The sequence below is a fragment of the Schistocerca serialis genome, chromosome 6, assembly GCF_023864345.2.
Source record: "Schistocerca serialis cubense isolate TAMUIC-IGC-003099 chromosome 6, iqSchSeri2.2, whole genome shotgun sequence".
In the NCBI taxonomy this organism is placed as follows: Eukaryota; Metazoa; Arthropoda; class Insecta; order Orthoptera; family Acrididae; genus Schistocerca; species Schistocerca serialis.
In genome coordinates this window covers 228,196,482-228,217,881 of record NC_064643.1, presented here as the reverse complement: position 1 = coordinate 228,217,881, position 21,400 = coordinate 228,196,482, and the positions used below count along the sequence as shown (strand labels likewise).

The following is a 21,400-nucleotide window of genomic DNA, read 5'->3' as shown; positions in this document are numbered from 1 at the left end:
TGTCCTTACGTTAGTTAGGTTTAAGTAGTTGTAAGTTCTAGGGGACTGATGACCTAAGATGTTAAGAGCCATAGTGCTCAGAGCCATTTGAACTAGAACTACTCAGTTAATCAGTTTATGCAGTCCTGGACTTTCTTCTTCATCTATCTAAATGTATTAGGCATCAAAGCAACTAATGCAGTGTTGAATCACGTTATAAGATCGTTAGTGTTCTGTTTTGAGGAATATCTTCTTTTACAGACACGTATTTGTTGGGTGAATAATTTTTCTTGGAATGTTTTATCAACTCTTATTTTCCGTATAGACTGTCACGTACTTCAGTTATTCTTCGACATATATGAGAAGAATATTATAAAAGAGAAAATATTGAACGATGGTAAAAGTGTAAGAACAGTCAGCTACGCACAGAAACAGCAGAAAATTACCAAACTCTGCAAATCTTGAAACCTTCGCCAACAATACTAATGTTTCATAAACGACGACGCACGTCGTGAATGGTTACGATTCTTCGAGTTCACCGTGCAGATATACGCAAATCTTAAGATTTATATTTCAACAGTTTTGGCAGTTTTCAAATGGGTAGGAGTACACCGCTTTATTTCCTTCATTGTAAATTCGGAAAACGAGGAAGACATTCTTTGAGGCGCTTCACCGCACAGTATTTTAATTGGAAACTCAAGCGTCGTGGGGTAAATGAGTTGTGACAAGCACTACTAAAATCTTATTCGACAAAGAGAATATTAATGGAGGTCATAAATGCAAACAAAACGAATGGAGTTTACCAGGGATCTTAATTGAATCATTGCCTATATGTTGTGTATGTGAATGTATTGTGAAATTCGTTACCATTTAAAACATTAATTTAAGGTGATGACATCAGAATCAAATGACTCTTATGCAAAATACAACTCAATGATCCACAGAGACATGTTTATTAACGGCACCGGATAGTATAACTGATAGTATACATTTCTTAGTTAAAATTCTTGATGATGATATATATGCCCTCACTCCAAGAAATTATTTGCAATTTATTTAGGCAGTAATTTGTGACGTAATTCCCATACGACCACGCTGGCAGTAATATACAGGGTTATTACAAATGATTGAAGCGATTTCACAGCTCTACAATAACTTTATTATTTGAGATATTTTCACAATGCTTTGCACACACATACAAAAACTCAAAAAGTTTTTTTAGGCATTCACAAATGTTCGATATGTGCCCCTTTAGTGATTTGGCACACATCAAGCCGATAATCAAGTTCCTCCCACACTCGGCACAGCATGTCCCCATCAATGAGTTCGAAAGCATCGTTGATGCGAGCTCGCAGTTCTGGCACGTTTCTTGGTAGAGGAGGTTTAAACACTGAATCTTTCACATAACCCCACAGAAAGAAATCGCATGGGGTTAAGTCAGGAGAGCGTGGAGGCCATGACATGAATTGCTGATCATGATCTCCACCACGACCGATCCATCGGTTTTCCAATCTCCTGTTTAAGAAATGCGGAACATCATGATGGAAGTGCGGTGGAGCACCATCCTGTTGAAAGATGAAGTCGGCGCTGTCGGTCTCCGGTTGTGGCATGAGCCAATTTTCCAGCATGTCCAGATACACGTGTTCAACCGTTTCTTCGCTCACTGCAGGCCGACCCTTTGATTTGCCCTTACAGAGGCATCCAGAAGCTTTAAACTGCGCATACAATCGCCGAATGGAGTTAGCAGTTCATGGATCTTTGTTGAACTTCGTCCTGAAGTGTCGTTGCACTGTTATGACTGACTGATGTGAGTGCATTTCCGGCACGACATACGCTTTCTCGGCTCCTGTCGCCATTTTGTCTCACTGCGCTCTCGAGCGCTCTGGCAACAGAAACCTGAAGTGCGGCTTCAGCCGAACAAAACTTTATGAGTTTTTCTACGTATCTGTAGTGTGTCGTGACCATATGTCAATGAATGGAGCTACAGTGAATTTATGAAATCGCTTCAATCATTTGTAATAGCCCTGTATTGACTGCTAATGCGGTTCATAAGAATAAATGGTTCAAATGGCTCTGAGCACTATGGGACTCAACTGCTGTGGTCATAAGTCCCCTAGAACTTAGAACTACTTAAACCTAACTAACCTAAGGACATCACACACATCCATGCCCGAGGCAGGATTCGAACCTGCGACCGTAGCGGTCGTGCGGTTCCAGACTGTAGCGCCTTTAACCGCTCGGCCACTCCGGCCGGCCATAAGAATAAATCAAGGTAGTATTAATGGAAAACTATCTAAGATATATTATGCTCTCTTTCATATAAGCTTAAAGTATGGAATATTAGGATAACTATTTTTTAACTAAACAGGTATATTTTTTACAATGTATATTTGTTTGTTTAAGTAGATCAACTTAAATACCTTATGGAACAATATTTTTAGTGTCCCAAACCCATATATACCTTAGGGACTTATTACGGCCGAAGAGAATGATAAAAATCAGGTCTAATTCCACACCTAAGAAATTACAAAATTTATTATGAGAAAAATTCTTATCTTAAAATATGTAACATTGAAAATAAATAACGAATACAGCAGTAATATATTTATCAATGACGTACAAAATGACACGAATAAAACAAATTGCTTAAATGGTAGAAAGTACTCTATAATGTTATTGATTTGCTAAGTAGTACCATTATTATCATCAGACATCGGACATGAACTGCTGGATAAAGGCCTGATCTAGACTTCTCCACGAATTACAGTCTTAAGTTATGCCCAGCTATACACGATGAACATTAATAAAACCGACGAACTGCAGGGACTTATTCCAGACTCGAAAGAGAGGAAAAATGATCCTATTAACACGTGTCGGGAAATGCATCGTTGCCGTGGTAAAGGGGGCTGACAAATGACAGTTCCTCCGACCACGAGCCGTGTGTTCCTTGTGTGTTGCACGTTGTGTGATTGACGCCGCATACAGCAAGCAGCAGAATGGTCCGGTGTTCGTGTCGAGAACAAGCCGAGATGGTGCCTGTGTACAGCCAAGCTGATGGAAACGGTCGAGAGGCAGCACGGCCATACCAAAACAAGTACCACCAAAGACACTAACCATATCATACCACATTTCAAGCCCTTTTTGGGCATTTGTGTGATCGTGGGTCCTTTTGGACAGACTAACGTGCAGGGAGGCGGCGGGCTGTGTGTATACCAGGTTTGAAGGACCGGGTTCTGCAGGATACTGGGACGAATCCTAGTACAAGCTCCAGGCAAGTGGCCTGCCAACATGGTGTAAGTCAGCGTACGATTATGTGTATCCTGCATGTTAACGGCTGCTGTCCCGATCACCTGTAACGAGTGCAGTGGGTACCAGCAGCGGATTTCCCTTTACAGATAGGATTTTTTCGGTCGTTTTTGCACCAGACCATAAAAATTATGGGATTTCTGTCATCACCCCTCTATACCGACGAGGCAACTCTTACCAGAAATGGCATCAGTCTGCATAATCGTCATCTGTGGGCTATAGACGCGGAACGTGGTCAGAGGAAATTCCATAACTCAGCGCCGTCTACCGTGGCAGCTATGCATTTCTGGACACACGTTTGTGGGCTCTTTTTTACTCCATTTCCAGCCAGGAACTAGTCCCTGCAGTTTCTCGGTTGTTTTAATGTTATCCCTGTATCGCCGCTGCATGTTTTCTGTGAGGTATTGAGCATGCATTAGGATGTGGTCTCGTACTTTTCTTAAGTCTTGGAATTTAGCAAAGAACTTCCTTGGCCCATTCACCTGTTCACCTGATTTCATGTACCATCCATTTCCATTTCGCTCATAATTATATCTCAGTCTGTCTCGCGGAACATTTGTTTTTCTTTCTTAAAATGAAGAACAAACCGCCTTCAGTCACAAGTTGCGTTTATTTACTGCACTATGCATTTCGAGCCCTGGAGGCTCATCTTCAGGTGCTTTTTAGTGATTTACATCAGGTTTTTTAGTTGTTTGCCTGTTGATATTACATTTTTGTGTTACAACATGGTATGTTGTAGATATAAGTTTAACAGCGTTAATAATTTGAAACTAACTTACAGTTTAATATTGTATGATGTCTGCTTCTGTTGCGCAGTTGGTATACACAATACACATCTTTAATTTTGCAGAACATACTGGGATATATACATAGTCACACACATTTTCGCACATTGTAGTAGCAGAACGTAAACATGCCAAAGATTCTCGTTCATAGAGATGTTCTACTTCTAAATATAATCGATTTTCTTGTTTCACAGAAGATAATATGATATAGTATTACTAGTACACAGGTATTATTAAAATAATTATTTGGCACCATGTTGTAGGTTGTCAGCTGTTTGTACTGTTATAGATTTTATTCCTCAGGAAAAAAATAAACTTTTAAAGGTGTAGAAAAAATGGTGGCTGTTAAACTCTGTTTGTTCATTGAACAAGTTTTCGGAATATTTTTCTTTGTGTAGCATTATTTCTAATTGTTCTAGTAGATTAAGTTTTTTACTGTTGGGTTCTGTGTGAAGTACAGTTAGGCTGTCGTCAAGTCTGTGTTTATTAATATACATGTGGTTAGCAATTGTAGATTTTTCAAAATGGTTTAGTCGAAAGGCGTCGGTGCGTTCTTTATACCGTGTGTGGAAGGTTCTTCCAGTTTTTCCTATGTAAAATGCAGGGCAACTGTTACATTGTAATTTATATATTCCACTGTGTTGTGTTATTGCCTTGTTTCTGTTCACTGTGTGAGGTAAGTGGTATCCAAGTTTGCTGTTTGTGGAGAGAGATGTTTTAATATTGGTTTTTTTAATAAGTTGGCTATTTTTTTTTTATACTGTGCCTAAGTATGGAATGCTTGTGAAGATATGTTTTGTGTCGGTAGTTCTCATTTCAGTGTTTTTGTGCGGACGAAACACTGACAAACAATGGTAAGTTAAATTTGTTTTTCTCATTGTCTCAGGTGGTAATTCCCTACATGTATCACCCCATTGCTAACTGAGCAGGCATCGGTATTGGTATTGTTTACACATTAAAAGTCTATGTCCTACTCCCACAAATCAAAACTGTTAATGCACATTGATTGTAAATTTTTCTTTTCAGACGTATCTGAAACTTTATTTGGAAAACCGTATGTAGCGCATAAAAAGTATGCCATTCCTATCATTCCGTTTCTTTCTTTTACTGACTTCAACTGCTATAAACAGAAAAACTCGACATATTTAGTCACTTAATTTATAATTTTTGATGTGTTCGCTATAAATTGTTTTAACTTCTGTAATTTTGAGGCGTTCTTCGATATTTGCTGATTGTTTCATTTATTGTTGTAGTTTAACCGTTCTAGAGACAAACAAAGTTTACAACGTTCTCAGTAAAATGGAGTCCATACGTGTTCCACTGAAACGAATTCTCTCTTGTTTCCCCAGATCAACAATCTAAAAAGTTTCAGTGGGGCTAGTGGGTGTAAATTTGGTGATATGGAATTTTCTTGTCTAGCCACTATCCTGATGAAAGCTAATGGAAGCTGTACGGTAGAACTCCAACTACCCAGATGACCCGATCCTAATGATCAAATATCCGGAGGGTTATAAAAAATCATGAAAATAGGCCATTTCGTTAAAATAGGTGCTTTTTAAAAAGATATTATGATAATATTAATTTAATGACTACAAAACAATGTCGTTTACATTTTGTACAGTACGGTACTTATATACAGTGCCAGTACTAGAAAGTATTCGTCAGAGTAAATTGTTTTGTCGTTTTCAATCGTTTCCGTGCAGTCAGATGTCCATTTGACGGTGAACAGCTGTATGTGGTCACACTCAGCCTCCTGCTCCCTACACATTAGCGCAAGGTCATTACACGCAAGAAGCCTCACCAGCTAACGGTGACAATGTCATCTTCCTGGCCATCAGTTTTTTCTCTCACAATTTGAATGATTTCATCTGCACTAACAATTTGGAATCCACTGTCCGAAGAGTCGCAAGCAAGCCACTCGCCTATATCCTCTGCACTGCATTCGGAACGTCTAAGAATTTTCAAAAAGATGTTTCTTATCTCCTCAAGTGATAATTCGTCCTCCGACGTTTCGCTTTCATCATTTCTGCACCTCATCTTTGGTAGAAATGCCTCGCAATTTATTCCAAGCTCTTTTAACGTGGATGTATTCACCAAAGCCCATGCTTTCGCCACCATGTAGTAGCAATCTTTAACTTCAATTATTGGTGATAAGCCACAATGCCATCTTTATTTCCATCTTCTATCAGAAGCTTCCTCAACAGTTGTCTTCTGCAATGTGGTTCATGGTTTCGATAACCGATTGATAATTTGGTCGGAGCAAACGCGTTATGTTTGGGGCGGGAAGAGTGCTCTGGAATGTTCATCTTCTCTATAAAGAGGGCTTTCTGTAGTGTGGGTGGGTGTATTGTCCAGAATTTACGTCACGTTACTGCCTTCTTTCCCAATGGCCATTTAGTATATCTTTTATTTCCAGTATGATAACTGCATCGTTCCACGCGCAAAACAGTGTAGCAATCATCCAGACCTTTGGTTGATTCTTGTAAAAAATGGGAAGATTTTTCATATTTTTAAAACCCTGGGGTTTTTCAATTTTCCAAGCAACAAAAGGGTATTTCGTAGTTTCCCGTAGACTTAACACGTTTCAGTATGGTATCGCGGTGTTTACTAACATTATGGTCAGGAGCCCCAGTTTTCCTTTTAGAAGCTAAAGTTGTTGTAGGTAAAACTTCCAAATAAAGCCTGTCACATTTGCTTTGTATAAAAATCCATAATTCTGAATTCTTCAATAAAATTTTCCGCTGCTATTTTGTCTGCTGATGGTTTTCCATCACTTAAATCCAACTCGTGAACACCATGCCTTGTCTTGAAATTCTGTATCCAACCATTGCTCACTTTAAATGACACAAACTTCCGATTTTCTCGCCTGAAAGATCTAATTTTTCGCAAGCAGTCGATTCTGAAAGTGGGTCCCCCAATGCTCGCTGCTACAAAAATCACATGAATACGGTTTTTTCAAGCTCTTTGTTTTCTGCTGTTTTGATTGCTTTTCTCGACGAACTCTTATCTTCATTCTCATAGACAGACAAACGTTAAAATTGGGGTTATTTCGTCTGTCAATGATAAGACAGCCGTTTCATTTTAGATGACATATATCACCCAGTGAAGCATAACACGTGCACAAATCAAAACAAGATACGAAGACGGAAGATATAGGGAGAAATCAATGTGTACGTTAAGGTCACGATACAGGCCGATGTAGGCCGCATTTAATAAAGAGCACCGCAAACACAACAAGCAGCGTAATGTGCTTAAAACAATACACATACGTTATTCATTGTTCACGGGAAGATTTTGTCATTTAATATATGCGCTGCGGATTAATTCTAGAACGACAAATAACGTACAGTGTACTGGTTACTGTATTAACTATCGAAGAAAACTAACAATTTTAGTCATACAGTATAAACTTCTTTTTCCTCGAAGCGATCTGGATAATTTGTGATACGGATACTTGGACTTCGGATAATTAGAGTCTACTGTATATAAATTCATCAGTATGGTATTGTAAGCTGAGCCCGTACCTTGTTCTTCGAAACCTGTCAGTAAAGATTTTGAGAAATTCCAACATTGCGTTTGTAAAAGCATTAGCACCAGCATTTTTCTTTTATTTTTCCGTCGCAGTTGCATTGAAACCTTGGGTTAATGATGACTTCTTTCGAAGTTCTCCGTTCTGCATCGAACGATTGCCTACCTTAAATGTACATTACTAGTCAAAATGTAAAACCCACATGTTAAAATATATAAACAGCTTTCTGTCACCATTCAAAGTAGGACAGTAATTAATACATAACAAACATACATCACACTATATAAACTGTTTTCTGGTACGTTGCATGTTCAAATGCAGTTCTTTGAAATCCATTTTTATCGAAAACATGTATAGGTTGAAATTTTGTTAGACATTTTCACGCTGTTAATCTGCATGGAACTGCGCTGTGGCGTCCGTGTGCGTGATTTTGTTTCACCACGTATGGCATAATTGACTCGAAGATCCGAAGGTGGAATGGGGGGGGGGGGGGGGTTCGGCCGCCTCTGCGGAGAGGGTCTTTTTCCGCCGCGCATAATGGCCCCTTTCATTGCTGAAATGTGAGGGTTGAGTCGTTCGTGTACATTAAGAGTGTATCATGATGATGATGATGATGATGATGATTATGATGATGCTGAGAGAAGGGAGAGGGTAAAACCCGGTACCGGCAGATAGTCTAATCCTCTCGAATAGCGTCAAGGGGACCGACGAACTTAACGTCTCCATTCGACGGACAGATCAGTAGTGTCACAGGCCCTCAGTTCATGAGACACTGGAGAGATTTAGTATTTAATCCAGTACATTGGCGCCACCATCTCTCCTGCCCTTTCCATCCAAACAACTGCTGTGAATATTGCATCCACGACCCTGATTTGAACCGGCGTACGGCTCCATGTAGAGTGCCACTGCACATGTGCGGAGGCGGGTTGTGTTCTAATGAAATGTCGTGTAGCTAGGGCCTCCCGTCGGGCAGACTGATCGCCTAGTGCAACTCTTTTTAGTTGACGCCACTTCGGCGACGTGCGTGTCGATGGGGATGAGATGATGATGATGGTGATGAAGACAACACAACTCCCAGTCGCTGAGCGGAGAAAATCTCCGACCCAGCCGGGAATCGAACCCAGACTCCTTTGCATGGCATTCCGTCGCGCTGACCACTCATCTGTCGAGGCGGACTGTCTTCTGAGCTTCTAATAAAGCCGTTATAAGACGTTTCAAGAGTAATTGTGGTGTCACCGCCAGACACCACACTTGCTAGGTGGTAGCCTTTTAAATCGGCCGCGGTCCGCTAGTATACGACGGACCCACGTGTCGCCACTATCAGTGATCGCAGACCGAGCGCCGCCACACGGCAGGTCTAGAGTGACTTACTAGCACTCGCCCCAGTTGTACAGCCGACGTTGCTAGGAAAGGTTCACTGAGAATTACGCTCTCATTTGCCGAGGCGATAGTTAGCATAGCCTACAGCTAAGTCAATTGCTACGACCTAGCAAGGCGCCATTAATCCTTTGCTATGTATCTAATGAAGCATGTACAGTAACAAGACCAATGTTCACCAATTGTGGATTAAAGTTAAGTATTCCAGAAGCTACGTACTTTTCTTTATAGCATTCATTAAGTATCCTGTTTCAGACCTCACGCCATCCTGCGTGAGCTTATAGCGTGCATTTCGGATTCCTCAAACAACACGGTGTTGGCACTTCTGCCGACACTTCAGTAATGATTAAAAAATTTTGTCCTTTTTAGTCGAATGGTTTTGCTAGCTCCTTGTTTGGTTTCGTTTTAATAAAACACCGAATTTCGCCCGCTGCTAGGCGCCTCCCCGGGGGAAATCGAACATCTTTAACACTTTTATAAAAAATTTCATTTCAAAAACATTCATATGTTCTTTAATTAATGCCTTAGGTAGAAATAACAATATAAAAAGAAAGTTTCCCTCCGTTTCTGTTTCCAAGGCGATTTGGGGTGAGGGGAAGAGGGGTGATAGGACATGCATGACTATTCATAAGTACCTCCAGGTTTCAGAAGACGACTGCAAAAAAACTGCAAGACATACTGGAAACAGGCACACATCAGTGGACAGAGCATCTCGCCAAGTCTGTAACTGACACTGCAGGTGCTCAACATGGGCTTCATTTATGATGCGGCAAGCGTCAGTACGTGGGTGCAAGTTGCTGACACGATGTGTCCAGGAAGGTGCGAAGGCAGTCCGCATTCCGAATCCAGTAATTGGGTTGCCTATCTGCAGGTGCGAACTAATTCGATGTGACAATACGAACACGGGGGTTAACAATGAAGGAGAGCACGGCATACAGGTGCAATCTGATAACCATTAGTAGGCTTCCCTTTACCAGTCGGACACAGATACATGGAACAACCTCAGTTGGATTGTTTGGGGGAAGAGACCAAACAGCGAGGTCATCGGTCTCATCGGATTAAGGAAGGACGGGGAAGGAAGTCGGCCGTGCCCTGTCAAAGGAACCATCCCGGCATTTACCTGGAGAGATTTAGGGAAATCACGGAAAACCTAAATCAGGATGGCCGGACGCGCGATTGATCCGTCGTTCTCCCGAATGCGAGTCCAGTGTGCTAAAAGCTCAGTTGGTTCTCTGATAACCTATCGTGCCACACATACGTACCGGTGGGAGTCAAAGGGTTAAAGAAAGATAAAAGCTGCTTATTGCGCTGGCTTACTCATAACCTTGTTGTCGGTCGGAGCCCATAGTGACGGGTTGTCGAGCGCGGATCTGTATCGATAAGGAAGAGCACACGATTATAGGTCAAGGGCCAGGGCTAACTCCGTAGGGGGCCGCAGCTCTCTGTGTATGTTGCGCCAACTCCCGGTGACGTCTATTGTGACGCTCATATAAAGGAGGGACCTTGGCGGACGACAACAGTTTCTGTAGTCCAGTAAGCTTGAGCGCCGCGCTACGACTCTGCACCAAAATGCAATCCAGGTACGTTGGCAAGTGCTGCAAAGATAACACTGATGAATAGCTCCAGACTTGTGTTCCATTCGCAGGTAAAATTTGCAGTTAACATGTGATGTGACGTGGGACACTGGCTCTTTCCGCCGCGAGTTTTAAATGTGTTTCGATGTTATGAACGTCAGAAATTTAGCTAACTAGTTTATACCTGCCTTAACTGTGACGGTAGGAATGGTGTGTGCAATACTGTGTCGGGAATTATAAATTGTGCTATACTAGTTTCTGACTATAGTAAATGAGATCGAAAGTTGCAAATCACAGTAGCTCCTGAAAAGACAGGTTTTAGAAAGAACCTGAAAACACGCTCTGTCGCTAGCTGATAAACTGGTGATCGATAGATTGAAGGTGCTAGCTGAAGCGCCTTCCAGTTGTTGCAGTGACGTAACCACAATGACGCGATGATGTGTGGGTTGCGCGCAGACTAAATTGCTCTGTGCTTTCGCGCTTCAGTTCGCTTTGCATTACTAACGGTGTTACTATCCGCATGTTCCGACTTCTGCTGTAACACCTTAAAAAACAGAGTAATGGGAACGCAAGGGCCACAATTAAAATTTGGCAGGAAACAATACTGGAGGAGCCACCGCCTCTCAAAATCTTACATACGAATTACGTTCTGAAAACTGTACAGCCAGGTTTTAATGATTCAAATGGCTCTGAGCACTATGGGACTTAACTTCTGAGGTCATCAGTCCCCTAGAACTTAGAACAACTTAAACCTAACTAACCTAAGGACATTACACTCATCCATGCCCGAGGCAGGATTCGAACCTTCGACCGTAGCGGTCGCGGGGGTCCAGACTGAAGCGCCTAGAACCACTCGGCCACAACGGCCGGTCGGGTTTTAATAATGAGTAATTGTTTTACTGATGACACACAAGTTTGTAGTAAGTTTGTAACTGGAATTCATTCAAGAATATGGGAAATATTCCTCAGAAAATAGAGTTATCTGAACATAAAAATGTCTGTACATATGTCAGCTGGATGATAAGTAAGATACCCACTGTTACCCATCTGTTTTATAGACTGCGAATCGGTGCTAGAAGTGGAATTTTGAAGTAGTTTTCTGCACAGTAGTGTCCCAGTGTGAATTTTGAAGTTTGGAAGGACCTAGTACATAGTTGGACACTCAGGAAATTTTTGGTGCTAATTTGCTTTGGTAATTGCAAGGACAGCAAATTAAGGCTCAGTGATAGTATCTTGGAAATCATAGGAGTTTCCAAGAAATAGACTCGTCGCTGGTGTGATGCGTGTATTACATAAAGCGGGCTCTGTGGTATCTTGGCTCAAGTCCACAAAATATTTAACGTCAGCGTGTTGATACACCTGAAAGTCTTTACAAAATTAGAGGTACGAACACAGAGATCTCCACAAAAGCGCTTTCGTCTTTAATTCTCAAAATTTTTATACGATCAGTAATGCGTGACGGTTACGAACATCTAAAGAAATCCTCATATGTTGTTACAAATTTCTTTTTGAAATTTTTTGTAGAACGCTATATTCACGTGCATATATTTTCGCTCTCTACTACTATAATATATATCATCATGATATGCTTTGCTACTTAATTATTAAATCGAGAAGATTGCGAAGAACTGCACTAGGTTATCGTGTTTAGCACGTCTAGACTTCCTGATTATCAAGAAACCCAACAAACGAAAATCTTGCACTAAGCTGGAAATGGTCCACTTTCTTAGAGCACTTTTTGGAATGGGTCCGATTTGTTTAGTTGGGCACGATACATTTTGTAGTGGTCGCTCTAGTTGTTCAAGCAGCTCACTACTCTTTCACCGTAAAGAAGTGTCCGGATATATCACTCGAATTGTTGAGGGAATATTTTGTGCCATTTCTCCACCGTAAACAGGACGATTTGTTACATTCGAGTTGCGTCACTACGCCGTTATCTTTCCCCACTCTCTCGTTCTGACTCTACCACACAAGTGACAGCCGGATAAGGACCGATATGACTTTACAAAATTGAGACATTAATCAAATTTTCCTAATGGGAATACATAGATTTATCATACACAAGACTGAAAAATAAAAAGAACGTAGGTATTAACGGTCAAAACTTAAATATGCTTTACACTCTAAAACTCTTCCGCATCGTAGGGATTGGTAACATAAATTTAGTTACAATTTTTATCAAAAGTACGCAACATCGCAGATAATTACATGTACAGCCTGTGGCTATATACACTGGTGTCCAAAATTAAAGCAACAAACCACAATATCCCCGTCCTGTGTCTCATTCACGATATAATCATACAAAATGTCAACAGATGTCAGTACGATCGTGTCCTGCACGGAAGATGGCATTCTGGTCAGCGGACAACCACGCCACGATGATATCAAACGGGATAGTGTTCGCCGGGTGGTCCCACATCCACAATCGTTGTGTACACAGTCACAGACGGTGCCTGGACTAGCATTCGGGAGGACGACGGTTCAATCCCGCGTTCGGCCATCCTGATTTAGATTTTCCGTGATTTCCCTAAATCGCTCCAGGCAAATGCCGGCATGGTTCCTTTTAAAGGGCACGGCCGACTTCCTTCCCCTTCTTTCCCCTTCCTTCCCTAATCCGATGAGACCGATGACGTCGCTGTCTGGTCTCCTCCCCCAAAAACAGCCCAACAACAACAGACGGTGCAGTATGGCACAGAGAAGACGCCTAGCAGGCTCTCTGCGGTGGAGGGCCATGGGAAGAATGGAAGCTTGGCAGTCGCAAACTGATATGACCCGATGGCTTAATGTGAATCGTTCTGTTGTTTTACAACATGAGACTGATGACATCATTCACAGCATGTCCCGTCGTTTGTCAGGCCTGCATTGCTGCCAGAGGTGGTCACACTTCATATTGACTGCATAACCAGTCGTCGGAATGTGTGTGTAAATCCGTTAAGTTGGAAAAAACGAAGAAAATTTGTGTCTACCGTTATGCAAGTTGCAGTTGTTTACGTTCTGTATTCTTCATATTGATTCTACTTTACTGTCACCTGATTATACTTTTTTGTGGTAAAATAAACGCAAGCTTGCAAAATTACGGTTTGTTGCTATAACTTTGGACACCAGTGTATCTGACAGCAAGTGCCAACTGCGAGTGTGGTAATGGAGGCTCTCATACATACATGTACGGTTCCCTTGTTACAGAATTTAAGAAATGACGGTTACGTCCGTTACTCCTCTTCGTTAATTCTCAAACAGTTATTTAATCTATTCTATTAACAGGCGTTTATTCTGAGATCTCTGTTTTTCAAAGCAATTATTTTGTAATCTAGATGGCGCCTTTCTCCTCCCTTTCTTCTTCGCTATAGTAGAATTTTTGCACTACGGGCAGCGTCACCCTAAGGAGATTGTTGTCGGGTATTGAACGAGTAATTGTCGGGTATTGAACGAGTAACAAAAGCATGATCACTGCGATGGAAAACGCGTTCGGAAGATGTTAGCAGGTTATTCACATATGAAGAATTTGCTCAGATGCTTCTTCGCAGCAACATATCTTTGCCCAACAACAAATTTCATCGAGAATATTACTGAACATCGTAGGAATTAAACACTCTGGGTGTGAGAAGACAGAGACACCTTCAAAGGTTTTCCAGGTCGTGAGCTCCGCACTATAACGTTTCAAATACGTCGAGATGACTTTGAAAATACAGAATATTTTTCGTTCACATACTTCCCCTCCCCCCTCCACACACACACTGACTGGTTCATATCAAGAAATTCGACGTCACGTCACGTTGCAGTGCTGTGATCACCTCGAAATCGGATGAACCTTAACTTCTAGCACTATCATGACCTCTCTCCTAGTACCGACATTGCCTTTGAGGCATAACACGTGATTTACAGTAGTTACACAACCGTATCGTAGAACGGTTTGTTCACAATTTGCACATAGCTTTCCTGGATAAAGTAACAGTTTATCCGCGCTGCAAGAGATATGTTCTATATCTACATTTATACTCCGCAAGCCACCCAACGGTGTGTGGCGGAGGGCACTTTACGTGCCACTGTCATTACCTCCCTTTCCTGTTCCAGTCGCGTATGGTTCGCGGGAAGAACGACTGCCCGAAAGCCTCTGTGCGCGCTCGAATCTCTCTAATTTTACAATCGTGATCTCCTCGGGAGGTATAAGTAGAGGTAAGCAATATATTCGATACCTCATCCAGAAGCGCACCCTATCGAAACCTGGACAGCAAGCTACACAGCGATGCAGACCGCCTCTCTTGCAGAGTCTGCCACTTGAGTTTGCTAAACATCTCCATAACGTTTATCAAATAACCCTGTGACGAAACGCGCTGCTCCTCTTTGGATCTTCTCTATCTCCTCTGTCAACCCGACCTGGTACGAATCCCACACTGGTGAGCAATACTCAAGTATAGGTCGAACGAGTGTTTTGTAAGCCACCTCCTTTGTTGATGGACTACATTTTCTGAGGACTCTCCCAATGAACCTCTACCTGGCACCCGTCTTACCAACAATTAATTTTATATGATCATTCCACTTCAAATCGCTCCGTACGCATACTCCCAGATATTTTACAGAAGTAACTGCTACCAGTGTTTGTTCCGCTATCATATAATCATACAATAAAGGATCGTTCTTTCTATGTATTCGCAATACATTACATTTGTCTACGTTAAGGGTCAGTTGCCACTCCCTGCACCAAATGTCTATACGCTGCAGATCTTCCTGTATTTCACTGCAATTTTGTAATGTTGCAGCTTCTCTGTACACTACAGCATCATCACGAAAATCCGCATGGGACTTCCGACACTATCTACTAGGTCATTTATACATATTGTGAAAAGCAATGGTCCCCTAACACTCCCCTGCGGCACGCCAGAGGTTACTTTAACGTCTGTAGACGTCTCTCCATTGAGAACAACATGCTGTGTTCTGTTTGCTAAAAACTCTTCAATCCAGCCACACAGCTGGTCTGATATTCCGTAGGCTCTCACTTTGTTTATCAGGCGACAGTGCGGAACTGTATCGAACGCCTTCCGGAAGTCAAGGAAAACGGCATCTACCTGGGAGCTTATATCTAATATTTTCTGGGTCTCATGAACAAATAAAGCGAGTTGGGCCTCACACGATCGCTGTTTCCGGAATCCATGTTGATTCCTACAGAATAGATTCTGAGTTTTTACGCTCAAGGGCAGCAGTTTTCGGGAGATGGTGGAGTGTGTGAACTGTTTCCAACCATTTGTGGCGCAGGTGTATCGTGAGTTGAATAATGACAAAGAAACTAGAGAATAACCATGTCACTGACGTACGAGATAAACATCGTCTACGACGTTTTGTGAGGTCCAAGCACACATGGACACATTAGAACTCCCACAGATCTGTAGATTTACATCCATGTTCTGCTTGTATCAGGTATTAAAGTTTCTTTCCGTTCGTTTTGCGTGTTGAGTGCGGGAAGAACGGCTGTTTAAAAGCCTCTGTGTGCGCTGTAATTAAACTAATGTCCTCTTCCTGGTGGCTTTTCAGCGACAGGTAGTGGGCTGTTGTATATTCCAGCGTGGTATACTCCATATAATATTGATTCTTGAAACCTTGAAAATACCTCATGTTGTGTGCTACTTCCTACACAAAGGTAAGGACAGGTGGGCTACATAGTGGTGCAGCAGCTCTCGTCATGGGGAAGGTGGACAGGAGTAGAAATGATTAGCGAACACGTAAACACAGTAAACAGAAGTTTTACTTAACTTGCAGCTTTCTTCAAGGGTTTAGAAGAAACTTTACAAACGAACAAACAGCAATAAAGTCCAGCAGTTACAAGAAGCCAACTAAAGAGTGTCGTGCAGCGTCAGCTTCCCTCTACTAATGCAGGAGCGAACTGCCGAAGGCTAAGAATGAAGACTGAGACGGTGCCGTCTAGCTACCGCCGGCCAACCTTCGTCGAGGCGGCAGAGGGCGCTCGTAGTGGGAGATACTGAAGGCGTGGCTTAGCGGGCACGACCATTGGATCCGCCGGGTCCCCACGCGATCGATATTGGCGTCTGTTGGAAACTTGCGTTTCCATTGCCAACTGTGAGACGCCGGTGAAAGTGGTATCGATTTATGACCACAGATCATTGTTAAAATGTCAGCTCAGCCACCTATTTACAGTGTAGAATGTACTAAAATTTACGCTTTTCGGAGGTCAGTCCTTCATTAGCAGAATTACTGTGCATGAATCTCTTAAAAGTGGCCAAAATGAAGTATAAACAAGCACAATAAAAATAAAATAACGGTGTTACTTTCCTTACAGCCACAATCTTATATCCATTATGGATAAAATCAATACCTGTAAGTACACTTTCACAGAGTGGCCTCCTTGGAATGAGTTTTGTCTACAGCAACAGTTCAACGAACTCCGCTCTGTATGGTGTTCTGTAGCAGACGATTGGCGTATGTGTGCCGGGCGCTACAGTATTGCATGTTGAATTACTACTGGGTATTGACATTGTCGACTGGAATACACTGATTGAAATTCTGAAAGGAGTGCGGATGCAATACATAGAGTGAAAGGTTATCTACAACATAAACAGAAACCAGATTGCAGTTATGAGAGCCAGTGGACATGGAACATTGTAGAGAAGTGAAGCAGACCGGATTGTATTCTACCCTCTATATCATTCAGTCTGTACGTCGAGCGAGGAGTAAAGGAAACCGGAGAAGAAATTGAAAAGGGAATGAATGTTCAGGGACCAGAAATGAAAGCTTTGAGGTTGCCCGATAATATTATAGTACTATAAGACACAGCAAAGGATTTGCAACACCAGTTGAACAGGAAGGATAGTGTCTTGAAAAGATGTTATAAGAAGAACATCAACAAAAATAAAACAGCGGTAATGGAATTAGTCAAATTTTATCAAGCTATGGTGAAAGTATCAGATTAGGAAATGAGACACTGAAAGTAGTAGATGCTTTTTGCTCCTTGGGTGGAATACAACTGACGATGGCCGAAGCAGAGAGGACATAAAATGCAGAGTGACAAAAGCAAGAGAAGTGTTCTTGAAAAGGAGAAATTTATTGGCTACGTATGCTACTGCCAGCTGCAGTTGTGATAACGGTCAATTCAAAATATGACGGATGATAGTGGAAGTATGTACATTTTCTATCACACTGATAGATCCCTTCGTCATTATTATTTTATTATTCAGTGTGCTCATTGTTTTAAGAAAATCCTTGGAAAAAGAATTACACGTTTACCAGTCCAAGACAGACAATATCACTGTTCCAGTACACAGTTATGAACAGAGGCGTAGGTAGTTCGAAAACGCACGTGTACTTCGAAAAGCGCTATTGTCTATCGCATGTAATGATCCAAAACCTACTCACTCATAATAAAATTAGTGTTTCCCGCACGGAATCAACACCAGTTAACATTTTTTTAAATAACTTTACTGAAATACGCACTGTAATCACTCAAAAGTAAATCACAAACGTATGTGACAGTGGTACAGCGTTAAAACACACTATGTTTATGTACACAAAAATATTCACTGAACTCAGAAGGGAACTGTCCAGTCCATACTGTCGATGTTGTGTTGGAATAAGAGCCAACACCGTGTTACTAGTGAAGACCTAAATGCACGCGTTTTAGCTCACGCAGGCTGGCGTAAGGAGGGAAGAACTATACTGACGTGAGGTCTGGAACATGACAAGGAATTAGAATTCAGAAAGCGGACGTAATTAGTTTGATACTTAACTTTAATCCATTAATAATGAACGTCGCTTTTGACGGTACATGATTCACAATATTATCTGTTTAGAATACATTCTCATACATTGTAACAATATGGCGCCTTGCTAGGTCGTAGCAAATAACGTAGCTGAAGGCTATGCTAAACTGTCGTCTCGGCAATTGAGAGCGTATGTAGACAGTGAACCATCGCTAGCAAAGTCGGCTGTACAGCTGGGCGAGTGCTAGGGAGTCTCTTTAGACTAGACCTGCCGTGTGGCGGCGCTCGGTCTGCAGTCACTGATAGTGGCGACACGCGGGTCCGACGTATACTAACGGATCGCGGCCGATTTAAAGGCTACCACCTAGCAAGTGTGGTGTCTGGCGGTGACACCACAGTCGAAACCTGCCCCGCAATTTTTTATACAGGAAGAAGCACAATGTCAAAATTTTCGATGGAAATATTTTTTTTAAATCACTTTGAAAATTGCCGAATTCGTACCTCGCTAGGCGGTTGGAGAAGTGGAACACCCTTGCTATAGCTACAGCAGGGCGCGCATGCGCAACACAACTGGCACATAACCTTCATCGTCACCACTTCGGTAAACAGATAACACGACACCACACGATCGTAATTTGTAAAGCGAATTTCAGTTTCCATTGATAGTTTCTCTGATAGTTATTCACTTACTAGCGTTCGAATTTGGAACTCATTCAATATATATTAACAATTAGCAGATGCTAATATTTGTAGTGACACAAGCGAGGGCACTGCCGCCTGGCGGTGTGGTCCTTTTGTCACCGTGACTCTGAAACATGTGCGGTAATACTCTCTGTGCAGTATACAAGGCAGAGTGGAGAACGTCTTCGTCAGTCTTCGGTGGCTCACCTGAAGATGACTGGCAGGTGTCCAGTCGAAATATAGTGGAGTGAAGTTGACGACGACCGGCTGCAATCCCGGAACCTCTTCGAACATTTAATTCGTCGGGAAAATTTTAAATTTCACAAGGTTTAAGTGCTTAAAATTAGATTGTGTGCCCTTTGGACTTCGCGCTACGTTTCTCATCACGGCTGCGTCTGCTTATACCGTGCGTCAGGCGCTAGGAAAAAGGCTGTACAAACCGCTGGTTTAAGCGCCTGTTCGTGCGGTAAAAATAAGTAACTTTAACATGTTTCTTGAAAATGTTTGCAGTTAGTCTTAGCAGCTAAAATTTTGTGAGTGCATTTCTTTCGGTGTATTCTTCAAAAAATGGTTCAAATGGCTCTGAGCACTATGGGACTTAACAGCTGTGGTCATCAGTCCCCTAGAACTTAGAACTACTTAAACCTAACTAACCTAAGGATATTACTCACATCCATGCCCGAGGCAGGATTCGAATCTGGACCGTAGCGGTCACGCGGTTCCAGACTGAAGCGCCTGGAACCGGACGGCCACAACGGCCGGCGGTGTATTCTTCCTGTGTGGAAAATTTCAGGGTAGGTTTCGACATGTCGGACTGGACCTCTCGCTTGTTAATCATGCTCATTAAGATATTGTCGAAGTTATTATTATAATCTTTTTTATACTTAAAAGAATGGAACAATACAGAAGCTAAACACGCCAAGCCAAACTGTACAAATAATGGCTCTGAGCACTATGGGACTCAACTGCTGAGGTCATTAGTCCCCTAGAACTTAGAACTAGTTAAACCTAACTAACCTAAGGACATCACAAACATCCATGCGCGAGGGAGGATTCGAACCTGCGACCGTAGCGGTCTCGCGGTTCCAGACTGCAGCGCCTTTAACCGCACGGCCACTTCGGCCAGCAAACTGTACAAATAAAGCAAAACCCACAAGCATATAAATATCAACAAAAATGTTTAAAGTGACACGTTGTTTTTAAATGAATAATTTCTGAGACTGAAGGTCTCTTATTCATGTAAAGCAATTTTGAACCAATTCTAAATTAAAGGCTCCAGTTACGAAAGTGTATCGAAAATTTCGTAGTATATGCATAATTCATACATTACGCAATTACTCAATATTCCACAGTTAACGGCACTCGGGATTCTAGTTTAGAAGAGGAAAGTGGTTCAAATGGCTTTAAGCACTATGGGACTTAACATCTGAGGTCATCACTCCCCTAGACTTAGAACTACTTAAACCTAACTAATCTAAAGACATCACAACATCCATGTCCGAGGCTGGATTCGAACCTACGACCATAGCAGCCACGTGGTTCCGGACTGAAGCGCCTAGAACTGCTCGGCCACAGCGGCCGGCAGAGGAAAGTGCATTCAGTATATGTTACTTTCTTTCTTTCTTTTGCTTGCGCCTGTTTCCCGCAATGACGCAGGGTCGGCATGGTTAATCGGATTAGGCAAGGTTAATTGAAGGGGTGGCCGCATGCCTTCCTGCCACCACCCCGTACCCCCCCAGGACGGAATTAGTGTACCCCGAACTGTCTGTGTCTAGTATAATCCAGGGAATAGAGCGAATGTGGTCAGATTTCTGCGAGCCGTGGAACTGAGGCGGAACGTGTGGACCAGCCCGGTATTCACCTAGTGGGATGTGGAAAACCGCCTAAAAACTACATCCAGGCTGGCCGGCACACCGGCCTCCGTCGTTAAGCCGCCGGGCGTATTCGATCCGGGGCTGGCGCGTCTACCCGAGTCCAGGAAGCAGCGCATTAGCGCTCTCGGCTAACCTGGTGGGTCATTCAGTGTATGTTACTATGAACAAGTAATTGTAATAATCAATTACAGCATGCTTAGCGTGCTCCCTCTAGGCTTCCACGCTCAGTGGTTCGAAATTTGTGTTCTGAAAGAAAAGCTAAGGGATTAGAGATGTAAAGTTAGCACTCTCCAAGATAAGAAAACGTAAAAGCGATGAGAATCGCGTCACGACATACCTATTGGGCTTTTTCCTTTCTGTGGTGCTACCTCTAGCCAAGAAGAGTCATAAGACCTATTTTCCGACCACCTAAGGGAATGAATATGTTACGTCCTTATATGGACAATATTGGTCGCGTAGTCCTTGGAATTTATTTGCTCGTGAGTGCGGAAAAGACTACATCGAACAGTCTACCTGTAATGTTACCAACTGCCACGTAGTTGCTGAATACAGTCCCACAATTAAACCGGGTTCAAATGGTTCAAATGGC

General features: G+C 42.3%; 1 protein-coding gene across 1 annotated transcript in view; it reads left to right on the top strand.

The window, feature by feature from the left end:
- Positions 1-10,421: 10,421 nt before the first annotated feature.
- LOC126484036 (uricase) overlaps positions 10,422-21,400 on the top strand; it is a 100,427-nt gene continuing 89,448 nt past the window's right edge. The window contains exon 1 of the mRNA XM_050107372.1: positions 10,422-10,556. Within this exon, the coding sequence (XP_049963329.1) occupies positions 10,546-10,556 (11 nt within the window). The 5' untranslated portion in view covers positions 10,422-10,545. The remainder of the gene's footprint in view (positions 10,557-21,400) is intronic.